Genomic DNA, 27,210 nt, shown 5'->3' with positions numbered 1-27,210 from the left:
TCTCTTGATAGATAAAAGACCCCGATAGAGGTCTTTTGGACATTATGTATATCCTTGTACACTTAAAGGTAATTGTGATGAGGTGGATTTTTTTCTTCAATTGGTTGTCCAGTGTTCCAACAAAGCTAAGGGTCAAACCAGACTTGATTTCATTTATTTCACGTTCTCTAGAGCCAGATTGTGAGAGACTGTAAAAGTTCCCCATGCAAGTGTTTCGGTTAGGTTAGTTAAATCTGTCCATGTGGGGAGTTGGTCATTGATACAAAGCAGCCACTCAAAATCCCGGCACGCATTTAATGAAAGGAAGAGCCACTGTTATATAACTGCTAGTTATGAATGCCCGCGTTACATCTTCATTTCCCAGAGTTTTTAGAATAAAAGCACTGACTTAGGAGAGATAACCAAACGTCCTTTTTTATTTGTTCTGTGATGTTGTTGGTGTGTGTGTTTTTGGGGGGGGGATGGGGGGATAGCTAGGAATTTCCAGGAATCTGGAGTTGCATTTATGGGCAAAGTGATTATAAAACATGTGGTCCTTCAGATATACTCCGGAGTTCTGTATGCACATAATGTTTATCATATGTGCCTTCATTTTGGTAAGCACTCTACAAAAACCTCATAATAAACAATCTCTGCTCATCTGATAGTACCAAATCAAGTGGGCAAGGAAACAAACTGTCATGATGTGAACTTTCTTTTTCTTCAGCTGACCCTCCCAGTTAGCTGTGTTTGGTGTAGAGAAACCAAACATGAAGTAGAAATCAAAGCCTATCAGTGTGTGAGTATGTGTATAATGCAGTCCATGTCTGCAGTGTGGCAGTCTGACTGCTGAGGCAGAAATGCTAGCTTTTGGAATTTCTGAGAGTATAATCTTAAGGGAAGGTTAATTTGAAGGGGTTTTTTTGCATGCAAGAGCTGCAGCACAAGAGAAAAGTACTGACTTGGAGGTCCACAGTCTATCAGTCTCCTCTAATTTATTTGGAGGGGAGAAAGAAGAATTACTGCTCTGCTTAATGAGGTATGGCCATAGCATTGTTGGCAGAAGTATATGGATGTAAAAAAATATATGTAAAAAGATCCAGAGTAGGGTTGAAAATCTGGGTATATTCTCATAACTCTAATGTATACAGAATTAAATTTCTTCATATTGAATTTCATCATGTGCAGGGCCGAGTTCCTCTGTAGGTGCAAAGGTACAGCTACTAAGTTCCTGGACATTTGTCTCTTAATCTGCTTGAGAAGTGGATGTGTCCTGCTGATACACTGTGATATGTGTCTGATAGCTGATAATATTTTGATGCTTTTTGTGAGTACTACCAAATCACATAAGTGTGAAAGTTTTAACTCAGAATGTGCTTTTTCATACATATTTTTGAAGAAGCCACAGCTTTAACCATTTTGGCAGGTTATAGTTACCTTTTAAGGTTCATGTGTATTTGAAGAGGGAAACTGGAGTGGAAAGAGGACTTCATTTCAGCTTCACTACTCCAGTCACTGCTGGTGAATGCAATGTGTCTGGCAACATGTCACATACTTAGAATATTTTGCAAAATTATTCAACTTATTTACAATAACAGTTCTGCTGACTTACATTTTCATAATACTCTGTTTGAACCTCCTGTGACTCTAGTGATATTTGTAGGACTGTCTGTGTGCCAAAAGCTGTTGCTAGATTGTCTGCTGAAATTATTCTAGATGTGAAGTGAACACAAAAGCAAATCAAGTATAATGATCCTCTCACACAGGTTTGCTGAAATCAATTTCACCCTATATATGATGACAAATTTGCAAATATGACTGCTTTGACATTTCCTTATAAAAGTTTTTTTCTTAAATATATTTTTTGCAGTGGCTTTGCCTCCAGAGAAGACAGATGGAGTTTGCAGTGGAGATGAAAAGAAAGCAGAAAAAGAAAGTGACACACGCACAGGTTCCAAGAAGCAACTAAAATTTGAAGTAAGTTTTCTGTATTGTAAAGTTTCACTGTAGTGACATAATTAAGGTAGAAAAATAGCTTGTAGATCAAACAGTGCATGTATATAAATAGCTCTTTCCAATGATAATAGGTAAAGGGTGGAGTATAAATGGTACAATTCTCAGTGTCTTACTGTTGGTGATATTGGTCTTCTAGATTAGTATGTTTTATTTCCAGGTTTAAATGGAATATGATGATTCCTTGGTAGGCTCTGAAATGTACAATAAGAAGAGGTGTTCATTTTGATCCTCTATCTGCAATCCTTTTAGAAGCAATTTATTATGCCACCTCCTGTGTTATGAGATCTTATGAGATTGACTTGTGTGGACTGTTGCACTTGGTTGAATCTTCTTGATGTGGAAGATATTTGTGAAAGCTTCCTTATCCATCAGCCTCCTGTGCTGGGCTCAGAAGTGAAAAGACCCTCATGCTCCAGTGGATATCCACCTGATCAGATGGCAGGAGGAAGAGGATCCTGGGGGCAATAAGTCGGATGGTCTGTTTTCTTGCAGACATACAAAAACTGCCAGACATTGTGAGCAGTTGGCAGGTTTTGTTTGTATAGAGAGCAATTTAATAAATATGAGTATTGAAACGTGCTGTCATCCAGCTAGAGGGTTGTCTGTCTTGGTGAGCAGAAAGATACTCTGGTACTGGCAAGAAACAGCACGAGTTTTCATCTCTCTGCGCTCCAGCAGACATGGCAGATTTCTACCTTTCAGTGCTGTCAGCCTGTCACAGTAATGAGCTTTGCGTTCCTCAATTGTTATTTAAAAGACCACGCAGCCACCTTGCAGCATGGCTGGGTGCTCATTTCCTTCTCCAGAGCAGGCTTAGTAGTCTGGTACAATTTATTTTTACTGTTTTAGGCTGATTAAAAGGAGGCAGCTCAGCTATTGCGAGTGCTGGTGTGCCTTCTGGGGGGAGGTGACTTTCCTGCCTTTTTTTTGCAAAGCGATAACTTTTTTTGTAGGCACACTTTATATTCTCCTTTGAATAGCAGACAGTTGCAGACAGGAAAGGCATGATAAATTGCAATTAACAGTGCCTTGATATTTGAACACTGGAGGACACCTGTCAACATGGTTGGTGCCAGTATAGCTGGAACTGCACCATTCCGGCAAAGTCTGTGTTTGTTCCCAAGTAGTTCTTGGCATGCCATAAAGGTTAGCACTTGGTACCAGGCTCCATGACTAATGCAGGGAAGATTGCCATGGCTCTTAACTAAGCAGAGCACATCCTCACATAAAGATGTTATGTTAGGCAATGTGGGACAGAGAAGGATTAATCTGTGGCAAGGAACCAAGTATTGATATTTTTTCCCCTTGTTCTAGAAATGAAAGTTTTCTAACTATGTAAGCTAGGGGCTATGAGATTGGTAAATGTTTGAAAGGTGTAAAAGAATCTGAAACACGAGTGCTCAGACAAGAGGTCTAAATGTGAGGTGAACGCGATTTGGCTTTTAAAGTTGCTGGAAATGTTTGTGTAATACGAAACGGTGTTTCCACAGTAGAGTGTGGGGCACTTGGCAGCTTTCAGCCGGGCTTGTTACAACCGAGAGGAGACTGCCTTTGAACTCAGCAGGGGACAGGGAGACGGGTAACTGCTGTAGGGAATTGGTTTCAAGTCAGAAGATCAACCAGGTATTTTGAGCTCTGTCATGCTGAAGCTATTCGGAGCTGTTTATTTTACTTGTATACAGCGGCTTTCATTTTAATTGCACTGTAACTTTTTTTGTATTGTATTGTTGTGGCTCTGGATAATTCTAATTGCACATGTCTTGAGAGAAAGCAAACCCTTTGCACCCAGGTGACCGAAGTCAGTCAAAGTGCATCCTTTGTTCTTGACTGAAGGCTTGGTTTTGGTTTGGGGATTATTTTCCTTGGACAAATTGATTCGTTCAGGCTTTCCCCGAGTCATGCTCACCAGCAGAAGCACGGCTCGGTAAGGGCCAGGCTCCCTGCTTGCTGCTACCTGCCAGCCCCTGGGCAGGCTCTGCTTCAGGAGCTTCGTGGCACCCTGCTGGGCTGCACCAGCTGGTGGCCTTTGGGTGTCAGGCATCTGACGGGTCTCACTGGTGGGGATTTGTGCCTTTTTGTATTAATGACCGCTCCTGGGGCTGTGGTGTCCTACATCATACTGTGACTGTTTCTGTTGTCTTTCTCTTCCTGACTTAAGCAGAGTTTTCTTTCTCACTTTTCAGTGAGAAACCTTATTATATTCTAACAGCTTCAGGGACCAGTTTTCTTTCTTTGTGTTTTCTGCATTGAAGTAGAAAGTAGTATCTTGCAGATTGCTGGAAGCCTAGCCTAAAGGAGTTAAGATTATCATATTATTATGATGAGATTTCTTCTGTGTGGTGGACAGAGAACTCTCTGGGACATCCTGAAAGCTTCCTCCCATGAGAGAGGGAGGGAGGGAGGGAGGGAGGAAGAAAGCAAGTAGCCTCCTTCTACAGTCTCCTCTGCAAACAGGCCTTTTGCTTCAGGTAATCAGCTGCTCTTTGCATGTTTCTTAGGAATTGCAATGTGATGTGTCTGTAGAGGAAGATAACAGGCAAGAATGGACCTTCACACTGTATGACTTTGATAACAACGGAAGAGTCACACGTGAGGTAAGCACAGTACAGCTGCCCCTTTGTGTGCAGCATTTGCTAGCAAGAGAAGTGTTTTATAACAGGAACATTTTTTCTTCTATGAAACAGAAGCATCCTGCCAACTTAAACAGCAGTTTCCTTGGACCTTTCCCTCCTAGGAACAATCCCACCAGTAGCTTACTGTTTTAAGATGAACTGTACCACTTTTGAAGCTGGTTGTTGTTTAATATCTGGGATTAGCCTTTTAAAAAATAGTGCTGGCATTTGGAGGGGAAAAATATCTGAAGCAACTGAACAACTAAACACATTGTCAAAATAAACCCCTGCAAATGTATATTGTTCTGGCTTCTATCCTGCTTTTCAGAGTTAAGCTAACCAAATAGCAAGGTTGCTTTCTGAAATTCTTTCCAGTAGGACTGACTATACTGTTCTGTTGTTTTCATGAATGTTAGGCTGATCTTTGCTTTCTCTTTCCAAGTATAAATAGCGTTGATGATACTTGCTGCAGTTCCATAGTGGATGAATGCCTATCAAAGCAGACCTGTGTGTATTTTTGTATTATCAGGATGTCTTCAAGTTGTATGTCGTGAGAAAATAAGAGGCCACATAAAAGTTTGTGTAGATTAGAGTATGGTCTTTTTCCCATCCAGGCTGAATGAAACTTCTAGAAGAGTGTGTTTTATTGAGATTTTCCATATTGTGCTGTCATTGGTTTTTGTTGCAACCTGTTTACTGGCTCCCAGGCCTTTAAGTAATCAGCTGAAAATTGACAGTTTGTCTTTGTGGGCACATGTGTGCTGGAATCTATGACAATTACTAAGAAATGTTTGAAAGGAGTGGGGTAATACAGAAAGTGTACTGACATTAGATCACGAAGTAAAGGGCAGAAATCTAAAAGCCTAGAAGACTAAAGCAAATCTTTTCTGACATTTATGAATGAATAGCTAAATACAGTGGTTCAAGGTTTTTAACGTGTGCGTGAGCATCATTTCTAGCTTTTTGTTGTCTCTACTCTGGTAGTGGTTTGAATGGTCAAATAAAATCTGTGCCCCTCATACAAGACAATAAACAGAAACAATGTTGCAGCCAACTCCAGTTTTCAATGAGAACATAAGCTATAGTGAGAGAGAGGGGGGCAAGAAGAAAGGAGGAAAAAAAAGAAAAAAAGGTTTTGTCTTTGTTAATGTATGGAACTGGCAGCAGAGGAGTAACTTGCCTGAAGTCTCATGAGAACGTAGTGGCAGATTGAACTGCGATCCTTTGAGACCCAAGGCTAAGTCATCTCCCTGAACTGTCAAGAAAGGGGAAGAAACACAAAACACAGCAGAGCCAAAACCCACACACATGGGTGTCCTTTACATTCAGGCATGGAATTCCCATTAACATTAGTGGGAGTTCCGTGTGCTGAACATAATGAGAATATGCTTTTAAGTATGCATACAATAATTATTTGTGATTATGTGGTACACCAAAGGGCTTAATTTGACTGTACTTACAGAATATGTTACAGCCAAATTCTGCTTCTCCCTGGTCAAGAGCAGGCTGCAGCTTAACTGAAACAAAATCTGTGCAGAGATTGAAAATTATACCATGCTGAGGTCTGGAGGTTGCTAGAACCTGTGCCAAAAAAAAATTCCTTTAACCAAGGGTCCAACTAGGTTGATAATTTTCAATTGTTTTCATGTGACTGAAGGTAGTAATTAATAGTATGCACCATTGCAGTTTTCCAGTTGTTATGTACTACTTTTGTCATTTGTAGAAAAGATCTTGGTTGATTTTCCTTTGTTGAATCCAGATGTGATTTAAGAGTTGTTTATGCAAGAGTGACTCATGATAGCATCTCATCCACAAAAGAGCAGTTTCTGTCTCTTCATATGATATAGAATTGCTTGTTCTATTAGGTTCTGAGACACCGACACTCAACATAGCAGAACTTGATCCTGTGGTCTGTTAAACAGTTCTGCTCCTGATCCGGCAAAGGGCTTAACAATGGTGAATGCTAAAAATGTGAACAGTTTCAATTAAAGTGAATGGGACACATGCTTTGAGTTAAGTGTGCAAGGCTCATTGCTGGATCAGCAACAGAACGGACAGTCTGAGGAAGAGAACTGAGTTGTAGCAATGCCATTCAGTGATGAAAATGCTTTCAAAGCTGGTCAGCTTTTCTGAACAAAGGTCCAGTGTTCTTTTGAGAAAAGATTAGTGTGCTCCTTCTCCCATCTTGGAAAATTTCACTGGACTGTCTCCTGGATTTATGATGGGATTAAGTAGTGAGATGAAATTTCTTGTTAGTTTTCTATCTGTAGATCTTGATGTGCTTTAAAAAGTGAGATCGGTGTTATCATCCTTGTTTTTCTTCTTGGAAAAGCGAGGCACCAGAGAAGGAAGTGACTTGTCTGCCCACATCCACTTCATTTGATTCAAATGTGTTGTTTAAAACCTTGGAATTCATGCCCAGAGAGTTTCTAAAGGATACATGGTGTAAAATGAAGTTTGTAAGAGACACGTAGGTGGGGTGCGATATTGCAAGTGGACTGCGTGCCTTATTCGTGGAAACGTTTGAAAATTGTAAATAAGAGATGGATTCAGTTACTGGATAAAGTTTCCCTCGGGTTTTACACCACGACAACAGCATTCAAATTCCATCTTAGTGAAATTTATTCTGGATCTTAACATTTTCAGAACTTAATACTGCTTTAATTTCCTTCTAGAGTTTTCTGATTTATTCCCTAGTCTTTCTAATTAGAAACCCACATCTAGTCACACTTCTTGAAGGGACACAGCCGTGGAAGCACAGTTATTGGGACGGCAAATTAGAAAATCAGCAGTAGTTTCTGTTCTCAAAACAGTGTTTTTTCTGTCTTAGAAGATGATCATTTTTCAGTCCTTTTGGTGCACTGAGAGATCATTTTTCCTATTCTAGTATGTATATGACAAAAGTTGGCTAATAACGTTTCCCTTCATTCCATAGACCATCAGAGGACAATTCATTATGTACCGCAGGTCTTTTTAGAACTGACAGCTGCACTATAATTATCTTCATATGGATATTTGTAATCGGACTTGAAACTTGGATAATTGAACTAATGTGTTTTGATCCATGAGGTTTTATGCTGAGCTCTGTGCGTGTAATTATACTTCATAAACATGGAGCATTTTTTTTGCAGTTAGTTCTTTCTTGGAAAATATCATTGCTTTGTGAATAGCTGCAGCCATAAGCACTCCAAAAAAGTTGCTCGTCTGGAGTGAAAAAGAAAAATTAAAAAAATGTGTGAATTTATTCTAGACTAGTTGTTCAATAGATAGCAAGTGAAGCTCCTTTCAGATCCAAATAAGGACGATTCAAAAATTTACATGATCAAACAAAGCTGATGTTGCAACAAAAACATCCTGCTGTATGTAAAAATCAGACTACAAAGAAGGTACAGATAAGACATTTGTACTTTTCCTTTTTCTGAAGGAAAGGTAATGAACTGATATTGATGTTTCTCTTCATACATTTTTAATGCTGAAAATGTTCTTTGTATTTTACACTAAATGCCATTTTCTTTTCTGTTTCTTTCCTTTTTTTTTTTTTTTGCTTTGTTATTTTTGCTTGTATCTTCCTATGAGTGAAAAAGCATGAGGTATTTTCTGCATTCAGAACTTAGCACCGAATCTTTGACCTGGGGAAGGATACTGGCTTTTCTGGGGCTAGCATTTGTCACCTTGACCCTTCATTTGAAATTAGCTGTTTTTCTCTCTGTGACCATTGCATTAACTCATGGTAAAAAAGCAACAATTGGACCAACAGTTAGAGGAGTCATGTCTGTCTGTATTTGAGGGGTCATCATTTCAGCCCCTTAAATTGGTGGATTTGCACAAGAGAGAAATGTTAAGAAAAAATGCTTTCTGTTTTCATTTTGAATTGAGTCAAAGGCAACACTGGACTAGCAGTGGCAATTAGAAGCAAAAAAAGAAAACAGGGAATCAGGACTTGCTAAACAACTTGAGTTGTATAAGGAAGGAAGAATACTTAAATATAATTTGCTCTTGTTTTTTCTGTTGACCCACTAGTTTCTCTGAAGTTTCTAAATTCCTGTTAATCTCCTAGTGGAGATCAGTAAAGAATTCTGCAGAAAAATGTGTGAGTGCACCAATACATGTGTGGCCTATACTGTATGTTTCTTTGTATTTCTAATTGAAATCTAAAGAATTTCAAGCTATCTATTAAAGTTTCTCTCTTTAATATGCATTGTTGTTAGTAGCTGCTTGAAAAAATAGATTGAGAAACAAAGATTTAACACTGTTAAACCTTTCAGCCCTGGAAAAACCAACTGTGGTGCTCAATAAGCAAGACACAATTAAATCTGAATATGCCATTTGCTAGTTGTTTGGATACTACCCAAAAAGCCTTTGTTTTTCTCTTTATGGAAAATTATCACAGTTTCAGCTTTCTTACTTGATTAAAATAGCTATCCCAGCAGAAATACTGCACACTTGCAACCTTTCAGAAGTCATTTGGATTAGCACAGCCCCACTAAATACAATTGGTTTGCTATAAAGAAGAGAGATCTTTCTTTCTTGTTCTCATTTCTCTTTACTGTTTAAAATACTAGATTATAAATCCACGATGATTTTTAAGTAGAAATTGTTTAAAAGCACATTTCGGCACAAAAAACATATTTTTGGGAAACGCTAAAAAATGTTTATTTTTCATGTAAAAAACACAGATGTTTGAGACGTGGGCTGGAACTTTGTGCTGGAGGTGCTGAACGGTCTTAAGGAAAGCAGCTGTAAAATCATGTGACTGGCAAGCACGGTGATACGCTGTGTGGAAAAGCGTGTTCTTTGGATTCTTTGGTAGATGATCCTGGGTCGTGTTGATCAGCCTGCCAGAGGAGAGGGAAATTTCACTGGGTTTTATTCTTGATTCTTGGCCCTGAATTTCTCGATGGTGAAATGCACAAGCTGGCAGGTACAAGTTAAAGCTTCATCCATGGGTTTAAGCAGTTCTTTAGGAAATGTAAATATAGATGATGTTTAGTGGGACAGGTTTCAAGAGGAGCATAAGTCTCCCCCATCTGCCATGAGGCTTCTGGAAGATTACAATTATTTTGGAGGTAAATACAGGCATAGCTGTGAAACACAGTTATTGTAACATACTGTAATGGTCTCTGATTTGGCAGATGCCATTACCGTTTTAGTTGCCCAAAAAAGGCTAGAAGATAGTTTCAGACACAGATCAAAACTCATTCCTACCAGATCAGCACCTAAGGAATTTGGAAGTGAAGCACCAACTGGAAAGCAGCACAAGGCTCAAGTTGCCTTGTAGTTTGTACCTCCTCAGCCAGGACTGTGATAGATGGTGGAACAGTGAATGACCCAAGCAGGTTTGTTGACCAAATCAGAACTGTCAGTTTGCTAAGACTCTCAAGCCCAAACTAGGACCACAAGTAAATGAATCCTATAATAAAAATGTTATTGTTGGTATTCAAAAGATCAACATAAGCATTAAGTGGTTACTTATGGATATCCCTAACCTCGATCTTGGTTTATATCCAGTCTAACGACCACATTCATTCAGTGCCAAAATGCAAAGCAGTTCAGATTGTTGTGGAAGAAGCTAAGTATTAAACACATAATGAAATGCTAAGGCAGCAGACTCTATGGCCACAAGGTGTCCTGATCCCTTTTGCAGCCTCTTAAACTTCTGGGTGCCTGGACATTAATTTGGATTGACCCATGTCCTTTTGGCTGTGAGGTGCAAATTGTCCTGATATGATGTGTGTGCATATATTTCTGATTTGCCAAGTATGTGTCACACATTACTGCATCTGGCCTTCATTGCCAGCATTTGGGAGTGCTTTTAAAACTGCTGAGTCAAGTGGCTTGACAGACCCTCACAGAACAAGAGCGACAGACTGTGTGCCAATTAGCGAGTTAAACCTCATCACCAAAAAACAAGGGTGGAGAGTAAAGACGGCTTTGCTATTGAAGTAAAAACAAAGTAAATGATAAGCTTGTACAAACACCTGGTGTAGCTGGAAAAAGGGAGGGAAATAGGTTGTTGTGAATGAAAGAGTTGATAATAATCTCTTGATAATAGTTTTGCATAGAAAGATGCCCTGTTGGCTAACCAACAGTTGTTAAGGAATGTATGGGAAAAGCTCCATTTCCCCAAGGTGCTGAGTGTGTGAGTCTCCATTAACAATAAATGTGCTGCTGTAATGCTCTGCCAAAGAAGAGGTTTGGTTTGTGGAGGTGTAGGATTCTAACAAAAAGCTTCTAAAACATAATTTATGGAGAGTATATAGAAGACATGCATTTTGTTTGTCTGTTCCTAACTGGCTGCATTTTTCTTTTAGCTGAAATAAAAACTCAGCCCTTCTAGCTAGCTGTCAGATATGACTGCGTCTATCTAGATGTGTCTGGCTACATTTCAGAGTAAGGTGGATGTGTGAGGAGTGAGATGTGTTAAAGAGCTGTGACGTGACTGCTAGATTGTCACTGAGCAGTCTTCCTCATTCAGACTTTAGACAGTGATTCTTGTCAAGGGAATGGGAAGTGACTACTGGTATGGCAGTAACAGCCCATTTAGAGATTCGTGGTGAAAAAAAAAAAATACAGCTTTTTATGAATATGTTGTCTTCAACTCATACATCTGGAGAAACTTCTCTGAGTGCAGAAAAATTCTAGAGCGTACAACTTAAGACAAAGTCTGGACCTTCAAGCATCTAGTTATTGTTCTGCCAATGGATGGGGTCAGCACAAAGGTCACAGACACCAAGTTATTATGTTTATTTTTACGTTCGCTTAAAGCAATGAGAACAAGTGAAATGATATGGCAAGAATAACACAGAACAAGGTAGAGCACCTCTCCATTACTCTACAAGGTCAATTATAGTGATTAAGAAAAGGTACATCGCCAGTTGCCCTAATACTTTACCATCATCCAGATCCGCAGCCTTTGGGGAGCCCTGGTTGCAGTGAGGATTTGGAGAGCCTTTCCTGGCAATTGGGAGGTCCTACGCAGTGCGTCCACTCGTAGGTGAGGTCTCCAACTTTGCTACAAGAAGGTCCAGCTTCTGTCTTTGAACAAACAAGTTTATGGGACAGTTAGGCAGAATCATCTGGTTTCATTCTTTCATTCTCCTTTTTTGGATTCTACCTCTATCATGGCTAGGGCTTAAGGAGGAACCAAGGAGGTTTTTGTGCTAGGAGGCCTTGACGCTATACTTCTAAACAAGGAAAGGTTTGTGCATTCTTATAACGCTTTATCTAAGCTACATCTCTCGCAAATGAGATGTTTTGTTCAAGATACATATTTCACTAATGATCATACATATTTCACTAATGATTGGATACTGATAACGCTTGGTTGTGAGATTCACGTAGTGGTCAACTTCAGTTTGAGGCCTGCTGTTCAGTCCTTAGTACTTCAGTTATTCAATCTGGCTATTGAGCTGGAAGATCGTTTACTGTAAAACCATTTGTCCTGGCCATAAATTAGTATTTCTTTAATACTGTGTGAGCAGAAATTAGTATTTCTGTGTCACCTTCAAACCTGGTTAAATAATGAGGATTGTGTGATATTCTGGCTACAAAAGTGGTGTTTCTGCTGGGGGTTTCTTCTGTTTGAAACAATGAAAATGGCTAGTGTTTACTCCAATATAGCTGGACATGTCAGCATTTGTTCATGCCTCATTGCCTTCAAAGATTTCACAAGAACGTTCTGTAATAGACTGGAATGATAATCTCTGCTATTCAAAATTGTAACTTCAGAACTGGTAGAAATTTTGCAAAGTAAGCTAGGTCACAGTACAGATATGGTTGAGTAACAGACAGGCTGCTTCCAAACCTGAAGTTTACAGTTCTGTCACATCTCTTACTAGTTTTCCTCTATATAATCGTCCAGTTAGGCATGCAAGAAGAAAAAAGCAAGTAGTAAGATTTACTGGGGATGTAAAAATGTCCAAATTTTTCTTCAATTGCTGCATTTGTTTTGGTCAAGTGAACTCAGTTTTTACTGCAGAATGAATAATTATCCCTGAGTTCTACTGAAACCAAAAGAAAATAAAGGCAGAACACAATTTCATTCATTCATATCATGTTTTGGAAACTTGAATACCTTGTATTTTAGTTATTGTTTTAATCTGGTTTGCCCTCTTTCAGAAATCTTAACCATTTGATGAAGAAAGAGTATGGATCAACTTGAATCATTCCTTCTGTGTCTGTCAGATCCTTTACAGTCTCTGTTGGGAAAAAGTGGGTGCTAACAGATGAGAAAAATTTATCCTTTTATGCAAGGTTCTGTGCAAGATCAGTTCTTCTGAATTCAGTGACTTCTGAGGATATTTAAGCATTTAAAAGACTCAGGCCTAAACTGGTCTTGAGTATTGAGGTTGGATTCATACAGTTTTCACAATATTCACAATATTGTATCTGTCTGTGTTTCAATCCATCATAGGATATTACCAGCTTGCTTCATACCATCTATGAGGTAGTTGATGCATCAGTAAACCATTCTCCTAGTTCCAGTAAAACTCTGCGAGTGAAACTTACTGTGGCACCAGATGGCAGCCAGAAGAAGAAAAGTATATTGTTAAATCATACTGGTAAGGATGTGTGATCAACAACGGGGAAAAAAATGATGAAAAAATTTAAGGGGGTCTTAAACATTCATCTTCATATTTTGTCAATACAAATAAATAAATATTTAAGGCAAATGATTCTGTGGCTATTTCAAACCCCATTAATCTGTTTTAAGATCTTAGGTACAAAATTGCCTACATTTCTTTCCATGTATGCTAAGCTAATTAGGGTTCTGCTTCCGATTGAGTTTTTTCTCTTGGCAGCAACAAGAGGAAAAATTGTGTGTGTTGTGTAATTGTGTTTGTGTACTGAAAGGCAGATTTAAGGCCTTTTCTATTTATGCCACTCTAACTGTGCTATTATTACAGTGTTCAGTTTGTGTGAAAATAGGTGTGGTATAAAAAGTCTTTTTGCAAGTACCTATCACTGTTGCTGGATAAAAATAAACAGTTAAGCGTAACCGAACTTTGTGAGTCAATGTGTAAAAATTGCACACATTTTTTCAATACTGGAGGAGCATGCTGTTATAAAATGGCTTATACTATGATGGATTGTTCACCTTAGATTCACTCTAATAATAACTGTATGATCGTAATTGCTTCAGTAGGTTAAGTAGTACTAAATTAAAATTCTTACAGTGTTTTGTGTAATACTTCAGTAAAAAATGTGGAGCACCTTATCCAGGATAAGAGCCTTGATATCTTGGTTTTAATATAGACATCTACTCAGCCAAGTGCAGACGTAAGAAAATTTGCACTGCTGGAAAGCTTTGTCATGCATTAGTGCAAGATTGAAATCCAAACTACCAAGCCCTCCTGAGGGACAAGTTTATCAGTGTGAATGTGGCTCCATTTAACCAACCAAATGGCCCTCAGCCCAACCCTGACTAATGTCCTACAGCCAAGGTTATGTCTGCTTAAAATATGTCCTGTGGGCAAAAGCACTTGCAAGAAGGCTTTATGAAATGATGCATCACATCTTGATCTACGAACTAGAAAAATTGTATTTGCCATGTAGCATGTTAGTTATACTGATTAGGAAGGACAGCAATGTGAGAATAATGTCTTTTTTCTTGCTGGCAGATTTGCAGAGTGCAAGGCATAGGGCTGAAAGCAAAGCCAGTGAAGAGTTAAGAAGCTCTGAAAAGAAGCAACGAGCTTCTCTCAGGTAAGGGAAAAGAAATGAGCCTTCTGAGAGGAACTGGGTGGCTTTGAGGGATCTTCAACTATTGATGAATTTGTATTTATTTATTTATTTAAAAATATTAAAGCAGCAGCATTAGAGTGTTTTTTCTCCCTGGAACAGGCAGCTGATAGTTTCAATGTGTGAATACTTTGTACAAAAAAGCAGCAACAAAGTTTTGTTTACATTTTAGGTTTCTTTCTTTTAAGTGGAAAAGTTCTTTTCTTGTTTTTTCTTCTGCCTGCTCCACAGAGGACATGTAATGTCTCTCTAGATGCTATCTGCAGATACTGTACCTATTAGTGAATTTTAAGCAATACAATACAGCCTTCTGGCTAAAAGTGTCCTGAAATCTTTTCATCTTCATAGATGCCAGCTCCTGCCTGTCCCCGTTCTCCTTTCAGCCCATCTTTTTCACTGGTCAGTTCAATTAGATCCAGGCTTTTTTGCTCAGTGGATCATAACCACTTCTCCTACTGCCTTTCCTCCTGAAGGAAGCAGCTTTGAGCTGGCACTGAAATGTTGAGCAGAATGAGGAGAAAATGGAGCTCGTAGCCGAAGAGCAGACAGACTCAGCTCTGCAGAAAGCAGTCTTCATAGGGCATGTCCTACTGGGTATGCAACATCCAGAGCTTCCAGCATGCTGCTAGCTTCATGCTCCCTTCTGCTTCACTAGTTCTGGTTACAGCAGCTGTGTGTGGCTCAGCCCTGCTGGCAGAGTATGTTTGTGCAGTCAGTAGAAGAAAATTCATCTCAGCATTCTTAGCAGAGTAGCTGTCTCTGCTGACTCCCACTTGCCACAAACCCTGCTTCCCCACTTCCATATCAGGTGCTCCTTTATGGAATTAGTTATTAAGTATCACTTGTGTAAGAATTAGCCTGCTGACTTAGAACCAATACATTTATTGTAATCTTGAAGGAAAACTAGGACCATTTCATTTCATTCCTTTTTTTTTTTTTTTTTTAATTCATGAAATTCAGAAAACATATCACTACTTGAAAAAATGCCTGTTTGAAAAAATGCCTGTTTGTTGTTTTTCAATGGAATCCAGCCTGCATGACTTATACAGAATCACAGAATGGCTTGGGTTGGAGAGGACCTGAAAGATTATCCAGTTCCAGCCCCCTGCCGTGCGCTAGTTCAGGCTGCTCAAAATCCCTTCAGCCTCATCTTGAGTGCCACCAGAGATGGGGTATCCACAACCTCTCTGAGCAGCCTATTCCTCCTCACCACCCTCTGAGTAAAAAATGTCTTTCTAACATCTGACTTAAATCTAACCTCTTTTAGTTTAAAGCCGTTTCCCCAGAATGCATCCATTTCCAGTAGAGCACAAGCACAGTAGTTTCTTTTTTGAACAGCTGTGGGTACACTTGCAGCCATCTAGAGATCAGACAAAAAAAGGACTTTTAGTTCTTTCCTAACAGAATGTACAGTATTATTTTGGATGCCAGTCCTGAGCAGGTTTTTTCTTCTGAAAATGTGTAATCATGCCTTTTGCAAGGCTGGCAAGAATATCTGTCTCCCTGTTGTTGTGACTTCTTTCTGGCACTGAACTTCAGAGTATATGCTAGTCATTTGCAATGTATTTTTCAAGCATTAAATTTTTTACAGCTAGGAAAAATGTTTGTCTCTCAGTCAAATGTAGGTGTGCTATTCCTTTTCTGAACTGGGTATTTTAATGGGTAGGAAAATAAAGCAAATGCAGATGATTCTGATGCATTTTAATGTGATCTGTTGCTCCAAATAGGTCATTTCAGTGTATAGTATCAGTTTCATTTAGGACTTTCTACTTCATGCTAAGGAAGACAAGAATATTTACAGAAATGCCATAGTAATCATATTGCATTTGTATTTGTTCCTTCCGCTGCAAAATAAAAATCAATTCTGGCTTTCCTTAGATTTAGGGATATTTATTAAAAAAAAAATGTATTGAGTTTGATAAATTTATCAGAAGAAAGAGCATTCAATTTTATTAAAAAATGACAACAAAAATGTGCCTCCCTTTTCTGGACAGAGTGAAAATGTTAATGAGTTATTCCATTGTGTGAATGGCAGCTGGATTAAATTTCAGAATTAAAGATGACTTCTGTTAGTAACTCTGTACAAGATCTTTCATGAAATAAAGAGCACTGAGTGTAAACAGAAAGTTTTTGCTTACTGGTCTAAAAGTGATCCCTAGGTTTCCACTGACAAAGATTTGCTCTTTAAACTTAATGGACTCTTTGATAATCTATTGCAAAAATCATCGTTCAGTTTCAAGTCCCTCTCTTATCCACCTTTAAAGTCCTGTTTTTGGAAATGTTTTAGGAATGGCACTCTTTTCATTCATATCCACAGGCATCAAATATTAGGGTAGATGCTTGGCCCTGCTGCATTTGTCTTTCTCATCCTTGTGGTAGGAGGCTTCCTAGAGTGCACAAATATGTACCTTTGTGGAGCAGCATCAGGCAACTGTCAACATCTGACAGTTTTCATTCCATCTCATCAAATGTCGACAGGACAAAAAGTCTGGCCACTGTGTGTGCTGCATTGGTATTGGTGCACTCTGGCTAAATTGCTGTCAGGAAAGCTGAGCCTCATCACTGTCTCATGATATTAGCACTGGAGCTTCCCCTCAAGAGCAGCAATGAGAACTTGTGAGAGGTGCACACATTTCACAAATTCAGTCACTTAGGAATTCTAGGCAAGATGTGATTAATATTCAAGATAGGAATGTTTTTATCCTGAAGGTGGGAGATAAATGGGTTAGATTTTTCAACTGCTGGAAGCTACAGGCAGAAGTTTTCACCCGTAGGGCTGATGCAAGTATCAAGATCAAGCAACTACATTCATAGCTAGCTTGCCTGGCATGTGAGGTTAGAAAATGGTGGTGGAAGAGAGCTGGCAGGCAGCTCTGTGAGTTGGATATCCTGATGCCACCCTGGTTTGTTCAGTTTAGTGCAACATGGAAAATATGATGCACACCAGCCTCTAAACATCTTAATTTTACTATGGATGCACATTCTCTCTCACTCTTTCTTCCCTGCTTGATTTATCCCTGGCTGCTCTAAGCTGTATGTTATCTGTGAGTGTGGCTTTCAGGAAATGTCTCTGCATTTTTCTGCCCAGAACTCTGTCACCACTCTATTCCATTTACCCACTGTGTTGCTGTATACTTACCATTAGAATGACAGTACAGTGTGGGAATTTTAGACAGAGCTTTCATACACTCCACAATTCTTAAATAGATGCCTTTTTTTATTAAAAACAAATATATATCATAGAATCACAGAATCCTTAGTTGGAAAGGACATTTAAAGATCACGTAGTCCAGCTCCCCTGCAGTGAACAGGGACATCCACGGTTAGATCAGGTTGCTGAGAGCCTGGTGCAGCTTGGCCTTGAAAGTCTCCAGGGATGAGGCTTTCACCACATCTCCAGGCAACTTGTTCCAGTGCCTCACCACCCTCACTGTGGAAGACTTTCCTTATATCCAGCTGAAATCTACCCTCTTTATCAGTAGCAGAAACGTGTATTGTTACACTGTGTGTGATGCATGCTTGATGCATGCCTGGATATTCCCATACACAAGCAGAAGAGCACAGTGCGGCTGGGTGCCAGATGGCTCCATTCTCAGACGTACTTTTAGTTCTCTCTGACAGTGAAGCACATCTCTCATCACTGTATAATTGCTTTGCTGTGTGTATTTGTATTGCTGAACACCATCTTGCATGCAAGAAAGCTATTAGAATGGAGGGCTGTGGCAGTACTGGCATAGCTTTTCTTCAATATCTTGATGAGAGATGGAATTTATTACAAGAAAAAAAAAAACAGGTTTTCTGTTAATTCTGTTTTCAACAGACAGTGCTGTGTGCAGTGTTACTTAATGTGCTGGATCAAACCCAACAGTGTTTTTTTGAGGGTTGATTGTGCACTGTCTGCAGTGCTTGTATTGTGTTGTGCTGATAGTTTCTATAGACAACCTGGCAACATCAGTTAGCCAAGTTCTACCCCAGAGATCTCTTAAGTTGATTTGCTAAAGAGTAACAACCTTTAAGGTGTCTTTGCAGGTAGGGTACCTAGCTGGCAACCTATCTAGAAAAATAAAGAGCATCTGGACATTCCCTCTTTTTTGACAGTACCACATGTCACTTCTGAAATTCAAAGCTGACTCAGTCTTTACAGCTTAGCTGCTTTCCAGGAAGGCTCTCCTTCATTCAGGAGACTCTACCTCTACCAAATTATTTTCCAGGTAGGTCAAGTCTTATGACATTCACCAAAGAACCTGAAGACCTCTGTATGACACAGACACTAGGAACTCAGTTCTGTAATGTCCTGAATAGTGTGACCCTAGACCAGGAAAGCAGTTCATGCCAAAGAGCAATTTCCAGTAACGCCTGGAAATCTGGAAACTGAGTACTTGCTACCATATAGAATGGAACCTGTACTTAGCAACTCATATAAGATGCAAGAACAAATTCCAGTCTTGGGCTGACATCACTGCAGTCACATGGAGTATATGAAAAAGCAGAGCATCTTGTGGTCTTTGAAGTGAAGTATCTGAATGACGTGCAGTTCTTGTCCTATTTGTTATATTGAAGATACATTGCTCATATCTGCAAACATCCACTTAAACTGCTGAAATTAAATTTTTGGACAACTATAAATCTCTAGCTGACTTTTTTTCTGTCTCATAAATGAATGGTATTTCAGATATTCATTCACAGGAAATAGTTCTGCTATAAATAAAATTGCAAAGCTGAGCAGGAAAAGGAGTTGAGATTCTGGAGCCAGTGGCTGATCTGACCCTATTATTTGTGTTTTGGAAAGCAGCAGTTATCTCCAGGTGTCCTACCAACACCTCTTCTCCCCAGATTCTCTCTAGTTACAACACCTGCTGCTTGTCTTTCTGAAGCAGATACACAAGTGTGTATTTGACACAAGGCTTCCCCCAGTGCTCACACTTCCTAACAGTGGTGGGGACAGAGGTGAATCGAACAGCAGGCATATCCAGATTAGAGAATCAGTTGAATGGTTTGGCTCTAAGATAGAATGTAATAAATCCCTGAAGCATTTTTATTTGGTTTTGTATGTGTGATGCAATTGGAAAGCCTCCTTTGCTTTGCAACATCTGGGTCAATTTATATTAGAGGAAAGAACAGCCAGTTCAAGCCTATCAACTTAGCAAATCTGGTCACCCAGAATTTCAAGCATTTGTTGTTTCTTTGTGAGCGGCTCCTGTCACTTCAAAGAGGCCATTAGTTGTTGATTTGCAGATGGTGATAACAACAATAAAGAACTTCTGCTGAATTGTAATTTTGCTTTCTGCTGACAGATATCACCAGAGTGAGAACAATCCAGAGCAAAGTGAGTGCTATCGTCATTGTGTTGATGAGAACATTGAAAGGAGAAACCACTATTTGGATCTTGCAGGAATAGAAAACTACACATCAAAGTTTGGGCCAGGTAATTTGGTAGTTTATGTTGCAAGCTTTTGGTCTTTTCTTTCTTTAGTTGAATGTTCCACATCAGGGGAAAGGAATTTTGAAGGAAAAAATTGTGCGAATGCTGCAAGGTGGAATCACAATGGAGTGGTTAATGTGCTGCAAGCCTGCTTTGAAGTACTTGTTTGTGTAGGTAAACTTGGAGGTGAGCCTAGGAGAACAATCTTTGTATCTGAACTATTAAGTTTAGTCTATGGGTGAGGTGAGGATTGATTTTTGGATAGTAGAGGTCATTCTCAAGATGATACCAGCATATATTTGGAAGTTTTTTTTGTACTCATTACAGACCAAAAAATCAGAGAATATGGGTTCATATCTGGAATTTTGCTTTCGGTTCCCCAGTTAAAGTAATTTGGATTTCCTCTCTTCCCCCTGCCCTCTGTCAAGTTCTTACTGTTCTGCTCATAGTTATTTTGGTGCATTTCAAATAGATGAATGGAAGAGAATGAAATGCAAGAACTTTTAAATACATATAATGGAATATATGTTTACATATGAAGATATATGTGTGTGTATTATTTACCAATCAAAATTATTAAATGCAGTTAAACTAGACAGTTATAATTGCATTTACTTCCTTAGGAAAAATTCACTCTGCTGATAATGCTATCCCTGCCAACTGTATGTTACTAATTAAAACTCTGAAATACTAGATGACTAATCCAGCTTGTTATTCTCTAGGTTCTCCTCCAGCAGTTCAAAAACATGACCCACCAAGCAGAGTTGTGAGTCAAACTAGATCCCGTTCCCACGAACCTGAAACCTTCCATGCCCACCATAGGAAATCTCAAGTGGTGGATCCAAGCCACATCAATCTGGCTGAGAGTTCTTATGCCAAGATTGCAGAAATCCAACAGAGGCTCCGGAACCAGGACTCAAACAAGCACTTTGTGAGATCTCCCAAGGCCCAGGGTAAAAATGTTGCTCCTGTGCATTCTGGAAGGGCAGTAAGAAATAAACCTTTTCAAGCAGGGGCCATGCCAATGGCCTCCCCAAGTGCACGGGTGGGCCAGAATCTTCCTTATCTCCCCTTGCAGTCTCAGCAGGTTCACAAGAAGCATAAGCAGAGAGCAAAGGAGAATCACCAAATGTGCAAAACCTTCCAGTCTCCAGGGACAGTTGTAGAAAAGGAACATGTGAGAGACCTGCCAACAGTCATTCTATATGAAGGTCAAGTTGGACAAATGATACAGAGACATGAACACCACCACCACCACGAGCACCACCACCACTACCATCACTTCTACCAGACATAAAACAGATCCCACCAACATCCTCCAGGAATCATCCCATATGAAGGAAGCACGTTCTTGTGACACCAGAACTAAGGCATTACTGATTAATATTATTGTTACTCCATTAATATTCAGCTAGCATTTATTTTAGAGGTTATATGGAACTCTTGAAACTCACCCTATTTATATGTTGTGGAACTGCATAGCTTACTTAAACAACTTGTGGATTTTTATTTTAAAGTGGCTTGTAAAACAGCAAACAGCCATAGCTTTTTGAGCTGTGATTTAATGCAGGTCGTCAACGCACTTCTTTACAAGTACTACTTCCATTGTAGAAGGAAAGATACTTCAAACACTATTGCAGACATCTAGCTTACCAGTCTGCTTGCTGTATGTCGGCTGATCGCACACAAGCCTTTTATCAGGGGAGCAATGTTCGAAGTTTTGGACTCCAGAGATGCTCAGAATAACAGAAAATACAAACAGCTGCTACCTCTAGTATTATTCAGATTTTATTTTCTTTTTATTGATTGTAATGTGCTACAGGGGGAATTTTAATATACTGCATTGGTGTAGCCTGTTTGTGTTCACATCCTTTCAAATTATCTTAATTACATGGAAATATTAGCTATACTTGTCAACAGAGCTACATCTGTACAACTTACACTTTATTTTCTTTGAGATTCTTCACTGACACAAATACAGTTTGTTATGTACTGAGTAGTATTTAAATACACTTTTTTTTTCTCTTGCTTACTCTCCATTCTGTCTGGGGTAACCATTTGAAAAGAGGAGGATGTGAAATGGTGTTCTCAAAACCATCACTAAACTTTAGTGCTTGGGCCATAAGTACAATTGATGGGGGTTTGGGAAGCAGAGGGGTTATCTGGGGTTTTTGTTTTGTTTAAATCCACAGTTCTTTGTTTTGAGAAAGAATTGAGGAAAATATACTTTCTCACTTTAAATGTTGGCAAATATATATAAGATATAAATATAAATATATATATATAAATATGCACACTCTCAGGTACATTTTGTTGTGTTTTAGAGATCTGTGGTTTGAGTATTAACATTATGATTTTTTTCAGTAACAGTGACATTATAAAACGTAACATGGCACTTTCATAGGTGCCTCCAATTTAAATTTCTGCAGCACCTAGCAATTTGTGATTCTCCCATTTTAGAGACAATTCAACATGTAAAAAAAGATCTTTCACAGTCATTCTGGCCTCTTCTATTTTTTTCATATCAAAGAGCTTCCTTTCTATGAGGGAGAATGAGACCATGCTCAGAAGACCGTACTGGCTGCTGAGAAATTTGAAAGTCAAAAGCAAATTGTAAAAGTGGAAAAAAGGGTCAGTGCAGTCAAGATTTACTTTCTGTGGGGCCCAGCTTTATAATACATTTGGTTGGGTTTTATAAAGTTCACTGTTTTGCAGGTAGAAAGTGACTGAAAATCACCTACATTGCTTTTGGTACTTTGAAGTAGGGAACTCCTCACATAAAAATATAACTGTTCTATCAAACATATTTGCTTTTGGTTTTAATTATTTTAAATGTTGTGGTATTTTGTCTATAGTATATATTGTAAAATGTAACTATCCCACATTGTTATAAGCCCTTCATGATTATCTTTTCACTGACTAGAGTTGATCAGTCCAAAAAGGAGTGCTGGCCAGAACTGCTGACCACATTTAGAGGGATGTCGCCCTTCCTCAGAACGCAGAGACGTCAACTTTTACATAAAAAGTTGAAGGCTTTGCCTTCTTTTGGAATGGGAGTAGGATCGCTGCTTCTTGGTAAATAAGTCCATCTTTTGTCTCCCTGAATCAGCAGTAGTTTGGGCTTCTTGTCCTCTTTAAAAAAAAAATGCTTTTTTTTTTTTTTTTTTTAAGCTGTCAACAGTGTATTCTGTTAAATCTAAAAAAATGTTTTGAAAATGTGTTTGATCTGTGTGACAACTATACTGTTCTGTTTATTTTTTAAATTCCTAAAGTCCAAAAATATTTATATTCAGAACTCTCTGTATTGAAAACGTGAAAAGGCCACAAATTTGGTTAGTTACCACTGCGTTGTTCTAGTCTAAGCCTTTTTTGCTGCTTGTATATCATTCTTTTCAATGTATATATAATTATGGACTGCAAAAAAAAGGCATTTATATGTCTAGTAGAAGGAATAAGCTTATTTATATTATAGTGTTAACAAAGTCTGATGTATTCGAGTGACTTACGTTATACCGCATGCAAACACACAAGTGTACATTCCATCCAAGGAGGGATGCCATGCTATTTGTTTTGAAAACATACGTAAAGCTGTTCTCTTTTCAGTGGGACATATGTCAGAAAGACTGGGAGGTGGGAGTTATTTCCTTGTCAATTTTTCTAATGCAGACCATTGCTGAAAACCAGAAAATGTTCTGGAAAACTAGAATGCTCTCAGAGCTGTAGGTTTTTCTAAGAAAGGGCTGCAAAGGGGCATAAAGGCCCGCTCACTCAAAGATAATTTTGCTTGAAAAGATAACAGCACCAACAACAAAATTCCATCTGAATGAGAAGTGTGCAGTACTAGCTGTGCAAGTGAGCTTTGGAATGTAACACAACTTGGCCATTGAATACAGCCTTGCTTTAATTTGGTTGGTGTTTTATATTTGGAGATTCAAAAGACACATTCTGCCTTGTTTAGATCCTGTGAAATACAATCTGCTAATAACGTGGCATCCCCATGCTAAAACTTTACACCGGCCATGTATGAACATGCAGTATCTAAATACTGTTCTGCAGTTGTGTTATGTGCATTAAGTGTGAGTAACATGTAGCACAGTTTCTTTTCACAGAACCCGAACTTTCCGTATCTTTTAAAACGTTTGCTTTTCAGTATTTTGTATAGTAAATATAGATGGTTTTGACTAAATGCTTTATTTATTTAACAGCAAAAACTGTGCCAAGAGAACCCCCTGTTCATTAAAGTTTTACTAGTTCAGAAAGTATATTTCCTTCTTCTTCTCGTGGATTTCAGGAGCTTATTGCAATTGCTGTCAGTGCTTGCAGATCTCACTGATGAAAGAGCTTGCATTAACGTTTTTGGAAATAGGATCAGATCATGAGGTATGGACTTGCTATGCTTTGGCTTTATAATTAAAGTGCTAACTTTAAAAATTAAATTTCTTGTCCCCTACTATTAGAGCTGGGTCATGTAACTGATTTTTCAGGTTGGTTTTAATTCTGAAAACCTTAACAAATTATAGTTTGAGTGAGAGGGGTTAAAACTGTGGCCAAATCTAAAATTAAAAGAGTTTAGTTTCTGGTCAAACAAAACATTTAATTTCCAAGGAGAAAAAAATAGAGTTTAGTATGTTGTTACTATTTGAAAATAAAATGGAATGGCATTAAGCGATTTCAAACAAAAACAGCAGCCTTTTCCCTCACTTTTTTCTATTTTTAAGTAAAACAATTCAGCAAAATGAAGGCAATCCCCAAATTTGCTCTGCTTGCTAATGAACATTTCAGCTGAAAAATTTTGCTCTGCTACTTAGAATTTTGAGAAAACCAAGCTTTCTAAAATAAGGATTGCTAAGCTCTTCCCACAACTTCAAGAGTACCTCATGCAAAGTGAACAAAGCTAAGGGTAGCAAAGTAAAATCTCTGTCCCAGTGAAATCTTTGGTAAAACTACCAGATTGTCACTGGCTTCAGGGTGCCCATAATTTCATTCCAGTACTGTAGGTTTAATGTGCAGGCAGTGATTTCAGTATTTACTTTTTATGCATCTTACTGCTGATGGTTTTGTAATAGCTGATATTAAATAGAGACGTATAAGAGATCAAGCTGGTAAGTTGATTAAAATGAGCAGAAGTACTGTGCTTTATATTCGTATCATAAAGCACTTCCAAATGTCTTTCAGACATCCAGCCATCATTTATTCACTAACAGAAACTAAGACCCAGTTCTGCCCATGGTTGAAGTACAGGCTCTCCTGATGTAGCAGCAGACCACCCACTTCAGGCAAACCCTGCAAGCCACGTTATCTTTGACCCCTCTGGCTGCCTTCCTACCCTAGTCAGCATGAGCACAGAACAGCAAATACAGCTGGAGAAGTAACTTAGAGGAAGTGATATGTATGTGTTTGTACGAAAAGGTATCCTCTGTCAGAAGTCAGTGAATGCCCCAGAACATACTCTGGCAGAGGTGATCTCTTACTAATGGGTAACTACTGTGTTTGCTCAACAGTCTAAGTGTTGCCACATAATTATATAGATATGATGAATGCTTACTGTTCTTCACATGTCGTTGTGTACCTCAATTATTGAGTGACAGATTTCATTTGTATTCCAATTAACAAGAAAGTTAGGCCCCTTGGGGCACAGTTACACTTGGGAAAATTCATCGTGCTAGAAAATCTGCAAAAACATTTAACATAATTTTTGCCTGGAGTGTAGGCAAGAATGTTCATGTTTGGAAACATGTCAGCTAATCAACTCTCACCTTTAATTACCTTGATGCAATTCATCAAAATCTGAAAATACATTTCCAAACGTGATTTACGGTTTCAGTGGGAACTAACTTGTATTCAGCATCATGTTCATTATCAGACTGCTTTTTTTTTTTTTTAATCTACCAAGCAGAAACTTGTTAGACAATCCATGAAATAAAAATTGGCCTTCATATGTTTTCTGCATAACTTCTGGAAGAAGATTTCTTCTCTCATGCACTTAGCTGCAAAACCACCCACAATTTATCACATAATTATTTATTTTCTTCACATACTTAGCAACTGTTTGGTTGATTTGACTTGGAAGAGGGATGTTTAGGATCTTTTTTTACTTGTATACATTTAAAATGTGCTAAAAATGGGCTAAAAGAAACAGACTTAGAAAAGCAAATAACATTCTATTGAAATTATTCAGTAGGCATTATACTACATCTTATTTGCAGTTATTAAATAGAGAGGTTTTCAATGATGAGTTAATTTACTTCTGTATTTCTATATAATTCTAGACAATTCAATCCTACTGAGCTAAAGTGATAGAAATGATATGGATGAGTTCTTCTAATTTCTTTGTTTTAAAATAGCAGGACTTAAGGACTATACATATGGATTACTGTGAGGTTTAGAGCTGTGAAGAAGGAGTGACAAAGGAAGGATGGAAAGATTTGTGAAGTGTGAGAATAGCAAAGGATGGTCTACCAGTGGAGGAAAAAACAGCAAGGAGGCAGGAAAAAAATACTGTATGTAGAAGCTACATTCATACTACTTTTATGAATCTCTTGTGGTACATTTTTGCTCACAAAACAGCAATAATAGCTCATAGAATAGATTTCACAGGGGAAACTTGAAAGACTTTCTAGAAGAGGTCCATCTCCAGTGTGCAGTGGGAGGCGCAAAGCAGGAAAGTTGTGCATAGTCACTGGGGCTCATTGGCATGGCAGAATGAGAAACGCTGCCCTGGGTTCCCGAGTACCAGTCCAAGTCGAGGGAGGTTTTTGCATTACCTGGGGTTTTTCTTCTATAGATGTTTTTTATATTCTTTAGTATTCACCTTGAATTAGAGCATCAGATCCTTCTCTTCTTGATTACAAACAAGTTGGTTAAACGTTGCCCAAAGCTTCCATGTCTACCCTGTTTTCTAACTGCGAAGCACTAACTTTGCCTCGGAAGTCTACTGACACCAAATCTAATCCTGATGTCACAAGAAACTGCAGACTGGATCACACTAACTGTCTCGTTGGCCTGGTATTTCAAGGTCTGGAGAGTAGACAGTTCCAGGAGTTTCACAAGAATGTTGAAGACAGTGTGGAGGGGCTTTATAAATTTGGAAATGGGCAGGAATTAATCTAACAATATCAGGAGTATTGATAATTATGTGCACTGTGCTTTCTGAGTCTTTGTATGTTTTGTTTTGCAAAGTGCTTAGGAAGTGGAGTTGGTGTCTTCCTTTGAGTGCCTAGTCCATGTAGGCAAAGCAAGCCTGTAATTGTTCCTAGCTAAGAGATGTGCTATTTTGGTTAGCCTGTACTTTACGAATGAAAACCGGGTTCAGATCCTCTGGTGCTGAGTGCTTATTCGTGCACTTAATCGTTCCCATTCTGCTCTATTTGTTCAGTGAAGCACATTAAGGCTTTGTGAATTTTTTAATAAAACACCTAATTAACTGGGCCAAATTTGTCT

At 38.7% G+C, this 27,210-nt stretch overlaps 1 protein-coding gene across 3 annotated transcripts in view; it reads left to right on the top strand.

Moving 5' to 3' along the window:
• Window positions 1–24,401, top strand: part of NKD1 (NKD inhibitor of WNT signaling pathway 1) — a 106,399-nt gene extending 81,998 nt beyond the window's left edge. For all 3 annotated transcript variants that reach the window (XM_042821465.1, XM_042821466.1, XM_042821467.1), the window contains exons 6-11: window positions 1,850–1,956; window positions 4,494–4,589; window positions 13,021–13,168; window positions 14,228–14,312; window positions 19,643–19,773; window positions 20,493–24,401. In XM_042821465.1, coding sequence (XP_042677399.1) covers window positions 1,850–1,956; window positions 4,494–4,589; window positions 13,021–13,168; window positions 14,228–14,312; window positions 19,643–19,773; window positions 20,493–21,067 — 1,142 coding nt within the window. In that variant the 3' untranslated portion in view covers window positions 21,068–24,401. The remainder of the gene's footprint in view (window positions 1–1,849; window positions 1,957–4,493; window positions 4,590–13,020; window positions 13,169–14,227; window positions 14,313–19,642; window positions 19,774–20,492) is intronic.
• Window positions 24,402–27,210: the final 2,809 nt, after the last annotated feature.

This window comes from Centrocercus urophasianus, unplaced genomic scaffold, assembly GCF_019232065.1.
Source record: "Centrocercus urophasianus isolate 14NV4802_14NV808 unplaced genomic scaffold, USGS_Curo_1.0 seq_2, whole genome shotgun sequence".
NCBI lineage: Eukaryota > Metazoa > Chordata > Aves > Galliformes > Phasianidae > Centrocercus > Centrocercus urophasianus.
Note: the sequence above shows the minus strand (reverse complement) of the source record. Positions and strands in the feature narration are given on the sequence as shown.